The sequence below is a fragment of the Pangasianodon hypophthalmus genome, chromosome 1 (assembly GCF_027358585.1).
Source record: "Pangasianodon hypophthalmus isolate fPanHyp1 chromosome 1, fPanHyp1.pri, whole genome shotgun sequence".
Taxonomy (NCBI): domain Eukaryota; kingdom Metazoa; phylum Chordata; class Actinopteri; order Siluriformes; family Pangasiidae; genus Pangasianodon; species Pangasianodon hypophthalmus.
The window spans coordinates 22,910,274-22,928,862 of NC_069710.1; the positions used below are offsets into that span (position 1 = coordinate 22,910,274).

An 18,589-nucleotide genomic window follows, 5' to 3' on the forward strand; every position below is an offset into this window, starting at 1 on the left:
GTTAAACTTGTTCAGTCTCTCTTTTTTTTTTTTTCCCCAACTAATTTTGGTTGCATTTTAGTATTCATTTAAAAGTGATCAGTTTGATACATAAACTAATTAAACTAATTTTCCACATTTTCAGCCTGACAGATTGCTATTGGTTATACACAAGGTCATGATGCTTGTGTATGATCGATGAGCAATACCAATTAGCTTTGTTAACGACATTAATGAAATTCATGTAATGAAAGTCAGACGTGGATCACAAAGGTTACTGTTGTTTGTATTTGAACTGTAGCCTCTTACATTCCTCTGACCGAGCACTCTGTCACTGCATATGCATTTTTAAACACATCACAAGCCTCCTAAAACCAACGCTGTCTTCTTAAGATAATAACAGTCTTTACTGTCAAAACCTCGTGGAAATGTTTCCATCCAATTATGTACACATTGCTTCAAACTGTCTACCAGATTATCACATTAAAAGCAGGTCAAGCACATGCTGAAGTTTCAAGTGACTGTAAATGCAGTTTCTCAGTGTTAATGACAAATTATGCATATTCAATCTTCCACATCTCCTTTTTTCACGCTCTCACACTTACACATAACACTTTTTTAATTGAAAAGATAATGACTATAAATCTCCAGAATCTTTTTTTTTTCTTTTTCAGAATCAAAACAGGCTGAATCAATCACTGCCAACTGTTCCAAACAGTACAAGAGTGCAAAATTCATTATTATTCATTTTCAGTCCCAGGATCATGCCTTGATTACCCTGTGAACTCAAAAAACTAATTTTGTCAAGACAAAAGTTCTTTTCCCCCACTATGTGTCACTCAAAATACTGTTAGTGGACTGGATTCCTGACAGCTATCCCGCATGCAGTTTTGGCTATATGTTAGTTTGATTAGCACTGAAATGATTTTAAGTATGATTATTTGCATCATCTCTGAAATATCCAGTGGTCTATTGTTCTGTTAACGTTTGCATGACTGTGTCAAGGGACATAAACAGATTGTAGCTTAAGGCTATGCTTGAATACTGGTAATTAGGATGTAGCCCACAGTAGTGTGAGGATGGAGTGAGGGGGAGCGCTTGCAGGCAGAAATCCCAAGGTCTGATCCCAGACTTCAAATCGCACCTCAGCATCAGACCTGTAGGTTCACACACATAAAGCATTTTATAATGTTAACTAACTGCAGACTACACACACACAAACATAAAAATATAACAAATTAGTTGTGTTTGCCTCATTTTGTCTAATGATTATCTTTTCAAAGCACGTTTATATAGTACAGGGATTATATTCAGGTTATTTTGACCAAAGAGAGACAGTAAAATGGTAAAAATGACTGGGGTTTTTATAAAGCCAAACACATTTCAATATAAACATATTTAATCTGTTTCCTTTAAATGAAATTTAAAGCATACAGGATGCAGAATTTTGTTTATCAGGTCAAATGTGTAAGTCATTGTGATCATATAGACCCTCGATTGTTGCTACTACTGCTTGGATTTAGAAGCAAAGGGTCAATCCAATCCCCCTATCTTCATTTTTTGGTCTTTCTCACCTGTTTAAAACGATCAGCACTACTGAACCATCAGGTCTGATGAAGGCAGAACATTCCAGTGAGGTGTGTTCAGAAAGGGACACACCTATTCTCTGAGACCCCTCCCACAGGAACTTGCTATAAATGTTGAAATAAAATCCACATAAAAATTACATTTAAAAAAATAAAATAAAAAAGGAAAAGTTTAAACAAGTCAAATTAAATCACATTCCAGTAAAAGAAGTCATCAAGTACCTAGTTAGTTATAATGAAAAGCCAGTGAACCCTGTGGCTCATGAAATCTTCTGAACTCTACACAGCTCCTACAACATTCATGTGACCATCTAAAGTGCACTCACCTGAAATGGGCCATGCTGTAGAATGTCGGCTGCTTGTAGAAGACATCCCTGCTTTGGTCCACGATAATGGGACTGTCCACAAAATTCTTGGCCCAGTTTGGTCCACCATTCATATCTAGCACTAAGTTCCAGTCTGTCCATCCGATCACATAGTTATTTAGGTCCTGTAGGCAAGGGTGAAGGGACAAAAAGACAAAGACAATAGACAAAGACATATTCCATTTAAGAAAGTCTGTATAAGAAAATAATATGGATTTACGCTAAATGTATTTTAAGTGGCATAAAAAATCTATTTCTATAATTATGGGAGAATAAAGCTTTGAGAATGTTTAGAATGCTACTTATTAATAGGGGTATTAATAAATACTACAAATAAGACAACAGAAGAAGAGATAAATGGAGGAACAGCCACCACAGTGTTTATGCAAAGCTACAAGTCAGACAGTCAGCAAATCCAGTTCGCTACACTGGCTCCAGATTTTTTTTAATGAAATTTAAGGATTATAGCAACTAGACTTTAGTAGAAATGGCCATTAAAGCCTAAGAAAACACCATGGAACTAAGTAATATAGGATACCTCTATAATGTCATGGGCGTAATATTCAGCTCTTTCCCAGCTGCCCAACCGCACACCACGGTCAAGTTTTGTCCAACCAGGACACGCCTCTGTGCCCAAAATGAAGTACTCTGGGTAAAGGTCATGTGTGGTCGTCAGTGTGACTTTGGCAGGAACTAGTTTATCCAAGTACCAGTGAACGCCGATGCCATGGACATATCGAGCAGCATGAATGTCACTCAGAACCTACAGCAGGAAAGAGTCAGTGAAAGATGAAGAGAGCTCACCTGACTTCTTGACTTTTTATTCCTGTGATCCTTCTACATGTTTCAATGTGTGCCATACCCATTAACTCCTAACACTGACAGGAATCTCAGCTAATCCAAAATGCATGATATCCCACCCTTCTTTCTTCCTATGCTTACCACTTTGGCCCAGTGAGGAAGCAGGAGTCTCTGGTCATCCAGGATCATAAGGCGGGTTTTGGCATATGGGGATGAATGGAGAGCAGGACCGAGGTCCAGAGCAATCCAGTCACGCTGGAGCTCAGGAGTGAAACCCAAAGCCTGGAAGCTGTAATTGGTTATTTCACCTGCAGTAGGTTCATTTCCTGTAGTCAACGCCCAGAATGAGAGATTGTGCTTCTTGTACTCTTCCAGAAATCTGAGAGAGGAATATCACTCATGATGAAAAAGAACAAATAAGAGACAGTATTTATTTGCTTCGAGTAAGTGTTAGGAGCATGTTCTCATTGGAATTATGTTATTATTATTATAGTTGTTATTATTATTTTTTGCAGTATTAGTAGTAGTAGTAGTAGTAGTAGTAGTGGTAGTAGTAGTAGTAGAAGTAGTAGAATATCAAGCACAAAAATTTAGTCAGTGTACTTATTGTGTCCAAAACCACTTTTCACTATATAGGTCATGTGCCATATTCAAATAACACAGTGCATACTGGGTATTCTGCAGCCTCAAGGACACTACATATTGCAGTGGGTGCTGGATATTCTCCACTCTACTATTGGACATGAATACAAAAAAGGTGGATAGTGATAATAATCCTGACTAAGGGCGTGTAATAGTATGGTTCATGTACCTGATATAGTACTGTGCCCAGGTTTTATACTCTTTGCCCCCAGGCTTTCCTTTAAGCAAGCCCTTCCCTATGAGCTCACCACTGGTCTTCAACCAAGCTGGGGAGCTCCAGGCAGAAGCGAACAGGGACAGCGGGCGAGCAGACAGGGCTTGTGCCCACTGCAGCAGGGGAATCTGTGAAGGACTAAATATTAATTACTACATTATAAAGAAGCACAAAGTCCACATAATTAGATATGCATTTGCAAACTATAATAGTCTATGACTATATACTTTCATGTGTGTGTCTTCTTCAGACAGACTAAAGTTGAGCAAGCTGTAGTCTTCAGGCGAGTCAGCGTATGTATACAGACGAGTTGAAAAATCACAACTGGCCATCGGTACTCGGACCACAGTGTACTCTATACCTATAAACATAAGAGAGGCAGAAAGTGATTGTTTCACGTGGCTTACTTCAATTCAATTCAATTTTATTTGTACAGCGCTTTTTTTTTTTAATTTTATTTTATTTTTTTTTTACAATGGACATTGTAACAAATCAGCTTTACAGAAATAAATGGATTCAAAATATATTGTAAATATGTGAATTTATCCCTATTGAGCAAGCCAGAGGCAACAGTGGCAAGGAAAAACTCCCTGAGACAATATGCGGAAGAAACCTTGAGAGGAACCAGACTCAAAAGGGAACTCATCCTCATCTGGGTGCAGTGGATAGTGCAATTATAAATAAATCCCTTCTATTACTGTGTACTATATGAACAAATAGTGCAAACCAGTAAATTCATATGCAAATTAAAGTCATGATGACGCTGCCTATTCCTATGAAGATTTAAACCCAGGTTAAAACCTACTCATTGTTTTATTAGCTAATTTGTGTTTTTTGGAACTTTTTGTAGTGACTTTTGTCTTTTTTTTTTCAATTAATTTGTTTCATCTTTTAATCTTTTACATGTACATCACTCTGAGTTTTTTTTTTTACTCAAACTAAGTGATATGAATGATTATTATTAATAGTAACAGCTTATTAATAGTAGTAACAGTATTCAGAGGTCTGTTGTTATATAATGTTCTACACAATTTTATCCCCAGATTATCCCCATCTCTCTCTCTCACCCTCTGGGGAGAAGTACTGTCTGAGCAGCTGGTCCTGGGCTCTAGTCGATAGAGAGAGAATGTTCATGGCAGCCGCATCTGTCATGGCTCCTCCAAAGCCTTTAACATGCTGGTACTTTTCTGTGGGGACCAGAGTGATCCTGAGAGCTGTGAGAGACAAGCAGGCAAGAGAGAAACTGGGTCAGTGCTGGGAATAGTGACTATAGATTTATTCTTAGCAGGTCTAATGATGCCCTAATAAATGTGTAATGTTACAGTTCAGAATCTTTCTTCAGCACAATTATAGTATGGAATTCTTCACTCTTAACTTAATATTTAGTGCATGTATTCTATGTGGAACAGAAAACAGCTAGTCTTGTTGGTGGCTTATGTCATGCATAAAGGAGAAGGAAGCTGATGTCTGTAAACGATATTAAACTGCTGTTTACACCACAGTCAGTTACAACTCTGCAATCTCTGTGGAAACACTTGAAACGCTTTCTAGCCGCTGTTATATCTGATAAAAGCACATTTTTCCTCCATGATGTTATTCACAATAGCACACTCCCTCTCGTGTTGTATTGCCCAAATATCACAATCTCTCCTATTCATTATTTGTTACTTGACCTTGTTATGAACCTTCTTCTTTGTGTCAAGAAGCAGTCAAACAGTTACTTAGATGTGTTAGACTGCTGAAATTAGGATGATCCACTGCTTACTAACAGCTGCAGTTTCCCCATACCTGCTCCAGTGCTGTTCTTCTGCACTTGACCCTGCTCCCTCTGAAGTCTCCTACCCGCCCTGCTGCTCAGGAACGACAGGAAGTGGCCCACAGCAGGCAAGCTGACATGACCAACCGAGTCGCAGTATGTAGCATTACATTCACACACTACAGAGCTCTGGCCAAAGGACCTCGCCTTGCACTCATCACTGCCTGCTGTGACAAATTCAGCACACACACACACACACACACACAATCTCTTTAAGTAAAAACGTCAAGATTTTTTTTGTTTGTTTGATTTGATTTTTTGTTTTGTTTTGTTTTTTAATGCAGTTTTTCTCGTGGGGACCAGCCAAATGTCCCCCACAAGATGAAAACTGTCAGATGTCAGGATGCACACCATATTTACTGGTGATCAGAAAATATTCACAAAGCAATTCAATTAAGATTAAATAGTTACATTCAATATTGCACTGTTTTCTGCAATGCATGAACCAACCTCTGATGTGTGTGATTGTCCCGGTTAGAAGAACAATCAGAATAAACAGATCTGCTGCCCTCATACTGTCTCTGCCCCTGTAGGTCACCTGGCTGAATAAGAAAACACCAGCTCATATTCCTCACGAATAACAGTGTAAACAAAATACAACAAAACATAACACACTGAACAAAATTCGTGGGCGCTTACCTGTGAACAGTCTTCATTAGTTACAGCTACATGTAGTTTTCCACTCAAGCCATTTGCAATCATACTAATATACGGCCATTAGCAACATTTTGTAAACAAGTCTCACTTCCTGATCATTTGGCTGTCTGAGGTCACATGACGGTCACGTGACAGATGGCGTTTCATTACTGCCGTCCTCTAGATGTCGCAAACATCAACATACAGAAAACCTTTATATCAGTTCACTACTTTTTAAAATTATGGAACGTGCATTAAGTAGTTTGAGAAATTTGAGTACTTTATTACAGTGTGTCGGGAAGATAAAGCTAAAATCCTGTTCTGCATGTCCAGCCCCGTCGTGTTAAAGGATGCTGCCCTACATGTGTCTAATGAGGGCTAGTGACAAATGAGAAGTGTCGCTGCATGTGAATTATAGTCCCCTAGTTTTACCCTCTCGCCTTTCAGCATGGTGGACTAAATAAAGTAAAGGGTAAGAAAAGTGAGATGGACTCTAACATCACTTTCAGGCTTTGCAATTACAGAAACTGAGCATGAACTTTTTCAAATAGAACAGCCAACAGTGTTATTACCAAAGGCTTCAAATATCTATGTCTAATGCTAGTTAATATACTGTACATACCATGTTTATATATATATTACACACACACACACACATCAGCCATAACATTAAAACCACTGGCAGGTGAAGTGAATAACACTGATTATCTCGTTACAATAGCACCTGTCAAGGGTTGGGATATATTAGGCAACAAGTGAACAGTCAGTCCTTGAAGTTGATGTGTTGGAAGCAGGAAAAATGGGCAAGTGTAAGGATCTGAGTGACTTTGACAAGGGCCAGATTGTGATGGCTAGACGACTGGGTCAGTGCATCTTCAAAACGGCAGGTCTTGTGGGGTGTTCCCGGTATGCAGTGGTTAGAACCTACCAAAAGTGGTCCAAGGAAGGACAACCAGTGAACCGGCAACAGGGTCATGGATGCCCAAGGCTTACTGATGCGCTTGTGGAGTGAAGGGTAGACCGTCTGGTCCGATCCTGCAGAAGAGCTACTGTAGCACAAATTGCTGAAAAGGTTAATGCTGGCTATGATAGAAAGGTGTAAGTACTCACAGTGCATCGCAGCTGTTGTGTATGGGGCTGTGTAGCCACAAACCGGTCAGAGCGCCCATGCTGACCCCTGTCCACCACCGAAAGTGCCTACAATGGTCACGTGAGCATCAAAACTGGACCATGGAGCAATGGAAGAAGGTGGCCTGGTCTGATGAATCACATTTCTTCTACATCATTTAGACAGCCAGGTGCATGTGTGTCGCTTACCTGGGGAAGAGATGGCACCAGGATGCACTATGGGAAGAAGTCAAGCCGGCGGAGGAAGTTTGATGCTCTGGGCAATGTTCTGCTGGGAAACCTTGGGTCCTGGCATTCATGTGGCTGTTACTTTGACATGTACCATAGTTATGCTGCCATGCACTGTGTGTTCTGACACCTTTCTATCATAGCCATCATTAACTTTTCAGCAATTTGTGCTACAGTAGCTCTTCTGTGGGATCAGACCAGACGGACTAGCCTTCACTCCCCACGCGCATCAGTGGGCGCCCATGATCCTGTCGCTGGTTCACCGGTTGTCCTTCCTTGGACCACTTTTGGTATGTTCTAACCACTGCATACCGGGACACCGCACAACACCTGCCGTTTTAAAGATGCTCTGACCCAGTCATCTAGCCATCACAATTTGTCAAAGTCTCTCTAATCCTTACACTTGCCCATTTTTCCTGTTTCGAACACATCAACTTCAAGAACCGACTGTTCGCTTGCTGCCTAATATATCCCATCCCTTGACAGGTGCCATTGTAACGAGATAATCAATATTATTCACTTCACCTGTCAGTGGTCATAATGTTATGGCTGATCGGTGTATATATAATATGTATTCACAAAAAATATATATATAGATGCAAGTTCCTCAACACAAGTCTTACAAATTCAGAATGTTATTTTTTCCATTACTGCACACAATTTTTCTTCTTAAATGGAATGATACAAAGTGTCATCTAAACCCTTTCTCACTTTTTCCAGGCAGGGACCCCTTTCACTGTAAGATAAATTTCATAGACTCCCCTCAAAACAGATTTATTTTTAATGAACATAATCCAACGATTCCAGTTAGACTCATTATATAAATGTGTGCCATAATATTTTGGTTATTCACTGGAGCTGTAAAGGTTTTTTTTATTATTCCTGAACCATCCATCAACAGGCCCGAGACGACCAAACCTTATTCATTTTGAGTTATTGATGTTTGGATTAAACCCATTCAGTTCAAGTGACCAGACTAACTATAAAACCTCAGTTATAAACTTAAAAACTTAGATAATGGTGGGTTATGATTTCCAACACTGAAATAATTTTTTTTTCTCCCAGAAAACACAGACCCCATTGAGAACTGATCTGGACATTTACATTCCTAAATATCCCAAGGAGATGCCAGCTTTGATCGGTTTCTCTCAAATAATAATATTGATATAAAAAGATATTTACAGTTTTAGTCTTTAAGAGTATGCCTTATGGCACAATGAATATACCTAATCCTTGACTGATAAAATGTGCTTTGTACAATGTTAAACATTGCTCGCTTTATGCTTGGGTGTGAGAAGAAGGAGCCTAATGTGATGGGCCAATTTTTCTTCAAAGGCTTTTTATTATTAAAGACAGCAGTGGCATATGTGGACTGTATCATGGATAATTTTACACAGACAGAGACGGGAGAGAGAGCGCAAAACGGAGGGAACATTTATTACAGGAAGGCACACAGTCTTTCCAAGATGGACGGATTTCTGTTGCTGAGAAAAATGAGTTCTTTCTTTCCTTCTTCTGTTTGACCTGCAAAAAAAAGAAAGCAAAGGTTTCCTTTAATATCACTTATAAATGTGAATGTATGTTTGCTGCCACTTACAGCCACTTACTGTGAGGATGCTGCAGCCAGTTACGGTCCATGTAATACAGATAACAGCTCTCAAACTCCTGATCGTTGTATTTCGAAACTGGGATTGGCACAAATGGGTCCATCTTATCAAATCCCACCTAAAAGACAATGTAAAATATTGTTCATTTGTCCGATACTGTATTGCACAGTTTATACTATTTCTAATCAGCTGACATACAATAACAGTAGGACATGAGTGTAAAAGCATGAAAGTATTCTTGGATCCTCTTAAATGACTGATTATTAATGATTAATTAATAATGGTCTTTTTACACACCTCTCCCAGCAGCTGAGTTGGAAGGTAATCAGAGCGAGACGTGTACAGAGACCCTGTCTGAGACAGCGTTGTAAGAATGGCTCCTCCACTCTAAGAAAGAAGAAAAGAAATAAACTGAACATGAGGAAATAGAGCCAACAATATTATATATAATATTGCTTTTAATAGTATAATAATTATGGTGAAGAGTGGTAGAGTATTAACATTTACCCAGTCATTCCTCAGCATTTTTCTCAGGTTGTGAATAAGCGTTAGCTCGTCTGCGGACACCTGAGATAAAGATGTGATGTAAAGAGTTAACATTAGATACTAATGGAGTGATGTAACTTCAAAGAGCCTTTGAGGAGGCATGTATGGGAAAGTGCTGTACCTCACTCTTGTCCTCCTTCTTCAGAGTTGTCCTGCCCCACAGAGCATTGACTCCATCTACAGCCACAGCCAGTCTGAAAGCTCCATCTGTAGCACTTCCAACCTGCAGCTTCAGCTCACGCAGTAACGCACCTACCACGTCACTGCTGCTCTTCACACGAGTCACACCCTGAAAACCAATCAGACGGAAATGCAAACCATGATATAACATCTAGAGCATCATGTAATCAACAGTAAGGCAGAAACCATGAGGAGAAACAAAAGGATTTGATTCAAGAATTTTTATTATCTGTCAGAGGATGGACATTTGTCTTTTGGCTCCCAAACAACTCAACACACATCAGACATAACAGATGGTCCTATGTCAAAAAATGACCCCAGTAGAACAAATTAGAACTCCTATGCATTAATTTTAAAAGTATTTTAATACAATTCTTACACAATATTAAGCAAATCAAGTTTAGTTTAGCAGGAAGAGTGGATGAGATGATGAGGAATGATCATTAAAAAAATAAAAAATAAAAACCTGACCTGATTAACCAGTTCTCCTAAAGGCCGTCCTTCTTCTGTACTCTCTCTCTTTGTCCACACATACCGCTTTGTTGTCTTTATCTGTCAACAGCAATTAACAATGAGTTACTGAAAGGCATGTATACCATAGCACGTTGAAATGCTCGAATCTGATTGGTCAGAAGGTATGAATTATTTCTGTGTAACAGCTCGGCTCGTACAGTAGTTTTAGCAGTAACATGAGTGATAGGTTTACAATAACATGCTCATTGTAATACGTTATAATCTAAGACTAATAATAAACAGATTTAAAAATGTGTTGCTTATCAAAGGAAATTTGATAATTGTATAATTGCTGATGTGCTGCCATTTTTTTTGTTAGGAAATGTTTATTTAACATTTATGGAAGCAGTCTCAGCTGTCAGCGCTTCATAAGTCATGGTGCTTCATGTTTTTTGAGAGAGAGAGAGAGAGAGAGAGAGAGAGAGAGATGAGAGAGGACATGCTGATGAGGGAATGACTGTCTATCGCAGCTATAACAAACTAACTTGTCTCTCGGATGTTCCACAACATTAAAGCTTAACTATAAACCATTAAAAAGTGTTATGTATCAATTATTAATAAATTAAACATTATAATCTTTCACAAATCACTGTGCTATAAGCAGAGTAACACACTCCAGACTGTGCTGTTACATGAAAATAATAAACTTTTTACACCACCCCAGCATGGATTCTTTTCGTATAGCCACATGGTCTGTCGTGTTATTCCTTACATATAAAAGTAGCCAATGTTCAGAAATGGCAAACACTTCTTAGAAAACTCCATACCAAAATATTATAGTCAATCTAGTCAGCATTCAACCTTCTCAAAACTAGTTTACTAACATTACAATAACTGATTACTTGTTGTGAGGCTCAATTTGATTGTTGATTAATTATTAATAATTACCTTCCCTTAATTGCCTAGTTATTAATTACCTTAGACAGAAAATGCTCATTCGTGATTTTAAAATTCTTCAACCACTGGGAGGCCTGGATTGGCTGATCAAAGCGACCTGGACGAGATGATGAGGGAAGCAGCTCATTACAGTTTTTAACCCACAAATGAGCTATAGAGAGAAAAGAGAAAAGGGAGAGAACAAATTTAAATGTACATGTAGTGTACATGGACATGACAATTGTTCCCAACTAAACTTAACCTGCTTAAATAAAGTGGTGAGAAGTACCAGGTATAGCATTCTCCTTGCAAACATTCAGCTACTAATAAATAGAAGAACACTGGGTGTCTGTTTATCTCATGCTTTTTTCCATCAGGTGACTGACTGCATGAGTTCCTTACCATCTGGTATGTGCAGAACCAACCAGCCTTGAGTGGAACAGAAATGCAGCGCGTGGCACAGAGACATGGTCTTCCCACAGCCGGTCTCTCCATCTAATACATTGTCAAGGAACACACTGAACATACGGAAGAATAAGGAGTAGCTCTAGGACTATAGGAGTTTAAACAGAACTGACATATACACTTAGAGGTATTTAAAAAGAAAAAAATCTACTTAGAAATGGTGCATGTGAGAGGATACAGAGCAGATAGCGCACGGCAGGTTTGCTATAGTCTGCTCTTTTCAAATAAGAGATGAGCTCCAGTGCTGGCTGTCTCACCATAACACAAGCTTCATTAAATGTCTTTATCTGCAAACACAGCAGACACAAATGATATTTTGTGAAATCATCACTCAATATTTTCCTTCTTCTCTGCATAGGGATGCACAAGAAAGCTGCTCACCTGCATCTGGAAGCGTGAAGGCAAGCCATGGGGAAACATTGTGCGCACATGTGCAGGAGGAAGGGTGTAGTACTGACCAGCATGATGCCCCATATGGCATGCCTGTGAAGTAGATCAGAGTGAGAAATAGGCATAAAGAGCAAGTCACATCTTCATATTTCATGTCAGTGACAAACGAGAGAACATGTAATAATCAATTGGAGATTTTAGGCTGTCTGTACACACCGGATCATTCTCTGAAGTCCTGAAAATGGAGAAACGATTCGACACATCAGAATCTACAGCCACTGCAGTCTTATCCAGCTGCTGCCCATTACCACTGATGTGAAGTGGACGTGTCTGAGATGCCTAAAGAGGACACCATAGATCAGTAGTATAATAATAATAATAATAATAATAGTAGGAAGAAGATAACACAGATGATTATATTCATGTCTACAGTTTTTGCAGTAAGTAAGAAGAAAGAATTTCATTGCATATTGTACACCATATTTGTGCATGTGATAATAAAACTTGATCACTGAGGTACTTTTGAATAAGAACAAAGAACAGTGTAAATTAAGAACAAGAAACAAAAGGAAGTTAACGTTTTACACTTACAGTTACACATAATCTGTGACAAAGTCTTGGGAGATTCAGGTTCTGTAAGAAATACACATTCAAGTTTAGATCAACGCCTTTAACACATTATCACAGTTCTGAAATCACAGTAAATTACTCCTGTAAAACTGCTCATACACAACGAACATCATTCCCAATATTTCTTCTTTTAGGTCAGTTAAATCAGACTGACACCTTTATTCATTTAATTTCCATTTGCTCATAAAGCACTCTTGATACATAGCTAACAAGTCAGACTGTGTCTCTGTGCCTCTTGCTATGCATCTCTTTTATAGCAGATTATCTTCTCAGTCGCGTTTCCTCAAAATCAGGGGCAAGAAAAACAGACAATTTCCCCGACCTCTATCTGTTTTTGTGCAAAATGTGCAATTAACCTTGACTGGGTACAGACAAACCGGCTGCTAGCTAACGCTTTAATGCCAACGCATGTTAGCTTAGCACAAAAAAAACTAAAAAAAATAAACGAATGAGGTTACAGCTGCTTACCATGTTTCAAAAGGAGCTGCTCACCATCCACAAAGATACTAATTCATACAAGCCTGACTGTTAACGATGACAAGAAGTGGAGAAATAAGGCTTCGTCCTGTCACATACACACGCTGATGGGCGCCGCCATGTTTGTTTCACGGAGGGGGGTGACGTCACGAATCACCAGGCAAGAGAGTAGTTTTGGAGAGCAACCTAAAATTCGGCTGCGCAATAACATGAGTCCTGCTGTTGTGTTGTTGTGTTGTGTTGTTGTGTTGTGTTGTTGTGTTGTGTTGTCCGCCAATTTGCTATTTTCCTCTGTCATAATTATGGTTTATCTCATCTTCTGACTGGCATAAACCTTAATGATATCAGATAAAGCCATAGAAAATGAATGGGCCAGACTATGAGAAGATGTAGAATGAAAATTCTCTCTCTCGCTCTCTCTCTCACACACACACACAACACATTTGCAAGGCACATGCCATTGCCACTCATGTGCATGAACACAAATTTGCACACAAATGGGACTGATTGAATATGTTAAATTTGTAAATGAAATGTTGAATTTATTTATTTATTTATATACTCACCCTGTGGCACTGCTCATTTTGCCTCATAACATGAATGAACCCATGCAGTTTGCAAAGCAAGTAAAGGTTTGTTGTTTAGGTCACTGGCACTTCTCATTTTACCTTTTAACCTTATTACATTTGTAATGCTTAACAAGCAAGTCTCCTGGCTAAACTCTGACATGCTAAACTAGCCTACCAGTCTTTGATAATCCCTCAACAAGGTTTTGCACTGGTCTCTGATCTACATAATTGTGGAGTGAAAATTATTAGGGGTTATTTCAGCAAAAATGGCCTCTGTACACAAATCTGGTGGTTTCTAATCTTAAATATTGATTGAACAAGAATTTTTATGTAATAAAAAATAATAATTTTAAAGAGATACATCAAATATTTCTATGACAACTAAAATAATATGATTGAAAACAAAGCGAAACCCTTAAGCCAAGCAATCAATTTACAAAACGTCTTCTTTTGTTCGAAGTGTAAATTTGTTAATGTAGTTACGATATGCAGATGTGTAGTAATGTAGATATGGAAGATCAGTGGATAAAAATGATATGTTCAATATCAGATCAGTAGTGAAGTGAAGTGACGTGTGGCCAAGTATGGTGACCCATACTTGGAATTTGTGCTCTGCATTTAAGCCATCCAAGTGCACACACACAGTAGTGAACACAAACACACACCGTGAACACACACCCGGAGCAGTGGGCAGCCTTTTTTGCTGTGGCGCCCGGGGAGCAGTTGGGGGTTCGGTGCCTTGCTCAAGGGTCTCACCTCAGTCGTGGTATTGAGGGTGGGAGAGAGCGCTGGTCATTCACTCCCCCCACCTACAATCCCTGCCGGACCTGAGACTCGAACCCACGACCTTCAGATTCTTCGGGTTGCAAGTCCGACTCTCTATCCATTAGGCTACGACTGCCCCCGTGGCTGGCATTAATATATCTTAAGCTGGTTTGCCAGCTGCCAAAAAAACACTATCGACTGAGGCTTGTTAGGTTTAGGATTTCCTTTTTCGTTGTGATGCGTTATATAATATCATATACATGATACAGACATGTTCACACACTGTAAGAACATAAACAGATTGACACAACCTTTTTACATTTCCAGACATCATTCCATATCGGCTGTGTGGTTGAGTGCCTATTCTTTTGAGTGGGCTTCACCAAAGGACATAGTAAGGGACACAGAAGATAAAGTGAGAACACAAAGCATAGAGTGAGCACCCTTCTAAATCCCTAAAAGAGAAATAGAACATGCTACGGCCTCGAAGGCACATGCAAACAAGGACCACAAGACCACAAATGTGTCATTTGGGAAAGAGCATATAAATAAATAAATAAAGACCTACAGGATGAAAAAGCAAGGGATAAAAAAGAATAAAAGAGTTTTGTTATTAGCCTAAAAAGGAATTTTTGTCGCTTTCATAAGCTAGTTGATATTATAATGGTTAAGAGGAATGTTACTATTTTGTTTTCAAATTTTCAGCGTAATTTCCTCCGTTATATAGAGTATATGCCAAGTCATGCAGAATGTTTGAAACTCATCAAGAATTTTTACATAATAAAAAATAAAATTTTGAAAGAGATACATCAAATATAATTTCTATGGCAACTAAAATAACACATTTCCTTGCTGAATTGAAATAGTAAAGTCATCACCTCATAACTGTGACCACACAAGGGTAGCCTATATAAGATCCTTGTCCTCTGGCCATTCTTGTCAACCTGAGTGACCCAGGTGGCATGGCTGCCCTCCCCTCTGTCACAGAGCCTAGGATAGATATATAACTGTCAGATCTACTTTCTTTTGTTATGGATTGCCAAGGCAATTTCCTTCAGAACCTAGTGGAGGCAGTATATCAAAGTTGTCATGAGTTCCAACATGTCCTTTTGGTGCATAAATGTTGAAACTGCTTCCTCTTGAGAATGGTAATTACTCAAGTGCTGATATTGTTCTCCACTGAGGATAAGAATCACCTGATGTCCTGATACTGTACTCTTTTGAGGGTGAGAATCACAAACTCACCACAGAGCACATAGGCTGCAATGATGCAGAATTCAGGCTGTAAAATCTAGCAGATGTAGATGATGAGCTCCCTGTTGCTGCTTCATGACTATCCACAAGGGACACTCCTCTTAGTGCTGCCAAGGAAGTAGCCATAGTACATGTTGAATGGCATCTAATAGAAGAAAGTGCATCTTGATCTGCTTTCAATTATGCTTACGCAATCACTTCCTTCACCCAATGAGCTAACCTGTAACTCCTGTAGCTAACCTGTTTCTCCAAAGCAAATAAACAGCTAATCAGTGACCCACTAGCTGACAGTCACTCAGTGGTCACAGGCACACTCTATTCTGCAACCATAGATATGTTGATTGGTTTATTAATACACTGTGGTGAGAGTAGCAGAAATGTTGGGTTCATCCATGGTATGACATGTGTGAACTCTGGTTCCCAAAACAGACACAGTGTGGTGAGTGAAAGGATATGCAGTTCTTGCATGCAGACCTGTCTGGTAATAATGATGGCTAGCAAAAAAGCTGCCTTAAGCAAAAGCCAATTTATATCCATACCTTCCACACACTTTTAGAGTAGAACCAGAAAAAGATGCTTCTACTTCTGACTCTGAAAAAACTGCAAAACATCATTTGTAGAGCAAGATAAGGGGTTTATGCCTAGTGGTTTGCACTATTTTGAGAATGTTACCTGCTTACTCCTGGTGAATAAATGCAGCAGGCACAATCATGACCCTGTGTCTGACCCTTTACAAAAATGCCAGTATGCTGGGATGGATCCCAGGTCAGACCCATAATTTCAAGGTTTGTGGTCTGTTGTGCCACAATGACTCTTCCATCAGAGATCACAGGTCTGGCCTAATGGGTAGAATGAATGGAGAGCCTGTCAGTAACAGCCTGTCAGTAACATAAACAATAGGTAGTACCATGATCTGTTTGGCCAGATTAGGTCTTCCAATCTTCTGTTGGTGTTCCATGTTAGCTGAACTACCATCTTGTAAATATGCCATTCCCACAGGACTTCTGTAAGACAGCATGTCCATTATCTGAGAGCATTGGACCCAGTAGCTAGGCAGGTCATAAGAGAGAAGATGTGGATCTGTCCACTTCTAGCACTTGCTTGCCCAACCTCAATATCGTTTTCAATTTTGCGCCCCCTTGGTGGTTGATGTAAACTAGACTTGCATCAAATTACACTTTTCTTCTGTTCTGAGCATTCTGTCAATATCATACTGGTCTGTGGCACAACATACCTAGTTTCACTACTGGAATTGCAAATAAGAGTATTCCAGCTCTATGTAGAAAGTTTTTAAATGGGCAAAATGTGGCCATTTGCAATTTCATGACTGCATTCATAATTGAGACAGCTCTGTCTTCAGTCAAGCTTATCATCCAGATGAAGGAATATGCCCAAAGCCCTGCACTGAGGGGCTCTAAGGTGACTTGTACACATTTTGTGAACACCTTGGGTGCCAAAGCTAACCCAAAGGGAAGGGTACTTCACTACTCCACACTGCAGATAAATGGCCTGTATTCCACAGCAAATGAAGTCTTTCAGATCTACGGTCACAACCATAGGCTCCAACTTATAAATACAATTAGTGGTGCCATAGCACTACAATTACCATCACTCAAGGTGTGCATCAACACACACCCATTTCACAAATTTAATAATAATAAAATTAGCAAGGAACAAAGGACAGAACACTATACTTAACATCACTTCCTCAACTTGATATAATGAGATTGGGAAAGAGGGCAAGAATGGCTTGGCAGGGCCTTTTTATAGGCTGTGTATAGGCTTTTGCAAATTAGTCCTAGTCAATAACCTGAACACTGTTCACTGATGAGGTAGTAAAGAATGGGTAATAATCAAGCGTTAATTAGTTCACAAATGAACAAATTGGTTGGTCCATTTACTAGTTGATTATTTCATCATTATTTATGAGAGAAGTATACTGATAAGCTAACTGATGAGTTCATAGTTAACATTAACATACTTATCCACTATTAATGAGCTGACTAATTAGTCCACTAATCTACTGAAGAGCTAATATGGGTGTGCTAATTTGATAAGCTATAGTTAGTAAGCTAGTTGATAAATAGGTTAATTGTGACCTAGTGGGTTATTTGAAGCTTACATTAAATAACTGAAACATTTAGTTTGGTGAAACATAATGGATGAGTTTATTAAAGAGTTTATTGCTGAGGTAATCTGATTACCACAATCAATAAGATGACTTAATGCACCAATGACAATATCATTATATTAATAATGATACTAATGTAAGTTACCAGATACATTAATGGATTAATTGACTAATAATTGACTGCTTTACTTTAGTAGCTGGTTAGTTAAATGATCAGCTACTACTGTGTATGTGGTTTCTTGATGTGGTTTGTTTTCTCACTCGGATTTATTATAGCTCTTCTCATCCCTCCATATAAAGTTATGGCAGATTTAAGTGGGTGTGTTGGATCAAACTCAGAGAGGAATGCCACCTCTGGTGACTTACAGTAATGCACTTATTTTTGGATGACAACACGTTAAAGTAAACGAAGCAGAAATCAAGCAGCCATGGTGATTTGGTAATCTTCTGGGCTGAGCATCGATGCAGTCCAACTTGGTGGGATATGAGCACATCTAAAGTGGGTTCATCAATCGGCTTAAAAATGTCGGAAATTCAAGTAGTAAACAATCGGAGGAAGTGCTTGGGGATGAGTAATAAAGTACTAGATGGGTTTTATTGTCGAGAATCCAGCAGTGCATGCCACGCGACTGCTTCAGGTCCATTACGGGTACATTCTAATGAGTTTGTTTTTCTGTCATCGTCCCCAGTCATGGACGCTAGGCAGTGCTCGTTATCTTTAGTTGAACAGGTCGGGCACAGACCGGTACTGCACTCCACTGATCGCTTAAGCGATTACCTACTAGCAGTGG

General features: G+C 39.1%; 2 protein-coding genes across 3 annotated transcripts; both read right to left on the bottom strand.

Moving 5' to 3' along the window:
• Nucleotides 1–7: 7 nt before the first annotated feature.
• On the bottom strand, nt 8–6,192 carry gba (glucosidase, beta, acid). Of its 2 annotated transcripts, none has more exons than XM_026939691.3 (11): nt 6,043–6,192; nt 5,854–5,945; nt 5,376–5,567; nt 4,655–4,801; nt 3,815–3,948; nt 3,543–3,715; nt 2,873–3,110; nt 2,469–2,693; nt 1,892–2,055; nt 1,554–1,670; nt 8–1,136 (listed from the first exon to the last, which is right to left on the bottom strand). In XM_026939691.3, the coding sequence occupies exons 1-11, from the start codon at nt 6,057–6,059 to the stop codon at nt 1,031–1,033; spliced, it is 1,605 nt and encodes a 534-aa protein (XP_026795492.3). In that variant the 5' UTR covers nt 6,060–6,192; the 3' UTR covers nt 8–1,030. The 2 variants fall into 2 exon arrangements, with proteins under 2 accessions (XP_026795492.3, XP_026795491.3); XM_026939690.3 differs by having other exon boundaries at nt 5,376–5,570.
• A 2,525-nt stretch (nt 6,193–8,717) lies between these two features.
• Nucleotides 8,718–13,230, bottom strand: dap3 (death associated protein 3). Its single transcript, XM_026939693.3, has 13 exons — nt 13,071–13,230; nt 12,564–12,605; nt 12,189–12,311; nt 11,964–12,065; nt 11,761–11,869; nt 11,520–11,612; nt 11,159–11,289; nt 10,200–10,280; nt 9,670–9,837; nt 9,510–9,569; nt 9,300–9,389; nt 9,003–9,120; nt 8,718–8,919 (listed from the first exon to the last, which is right to left on the bottom strand). Exons 1-13 carry the CDS (start codon nt 13,071–13,073, stop codon nt 8,834–8,836), a joined length of 1,206 nt encoding a protein of 401 aa, XP_026795494.1. The 5' UTR covers nt 13,074–13,230; the 3' UTR covers nt 8,718–8,833.
• Nucleotides 13,231–18,589: the final 5,359 nt, after the last annotated feature.

What these genes read in the sequence shown, in the direction of transcription:
- gba (XM_026939690.3), bottom strand. An exon ending in TGGGCACAGTACTATATCAG is followed by an intron (nt 3,111 to 3,542) that starts GTACATGAACCA and finishes TTCCTCTCTCAG; the next exon opens with ATTTCTGGAAGAGTACAAGA. An exon ending in TACAGCATGGCCCATTTCAG is followed by an intron (nt 1,671 to 1,891) that starts GTGAGTGCACTT and finishes CAACATTTATAG; the next exon opens with CAAGTTCCTGTGGGAGGGGT.
- dap3 (XM_026939693.3), bottom strand. An exon ending in GTCACAGATTATGTGTAACT is followed by an intron (nt 12,312 to 12,563) that starts GTAAGTGTAAAA and finishes TGTCCTCTTTAG; the next exon opens with GCATCTCAGACACGTCCACT. An exon ending in AGAAGGAGGACAAGAGTGAG is followed by an intron (nt 9,570 to 9,669) that starts GTACAGCACTTT and finishes TCTTTATCTCAG; the next exon opens with GTGTCCGCAGACGAGCTAAC.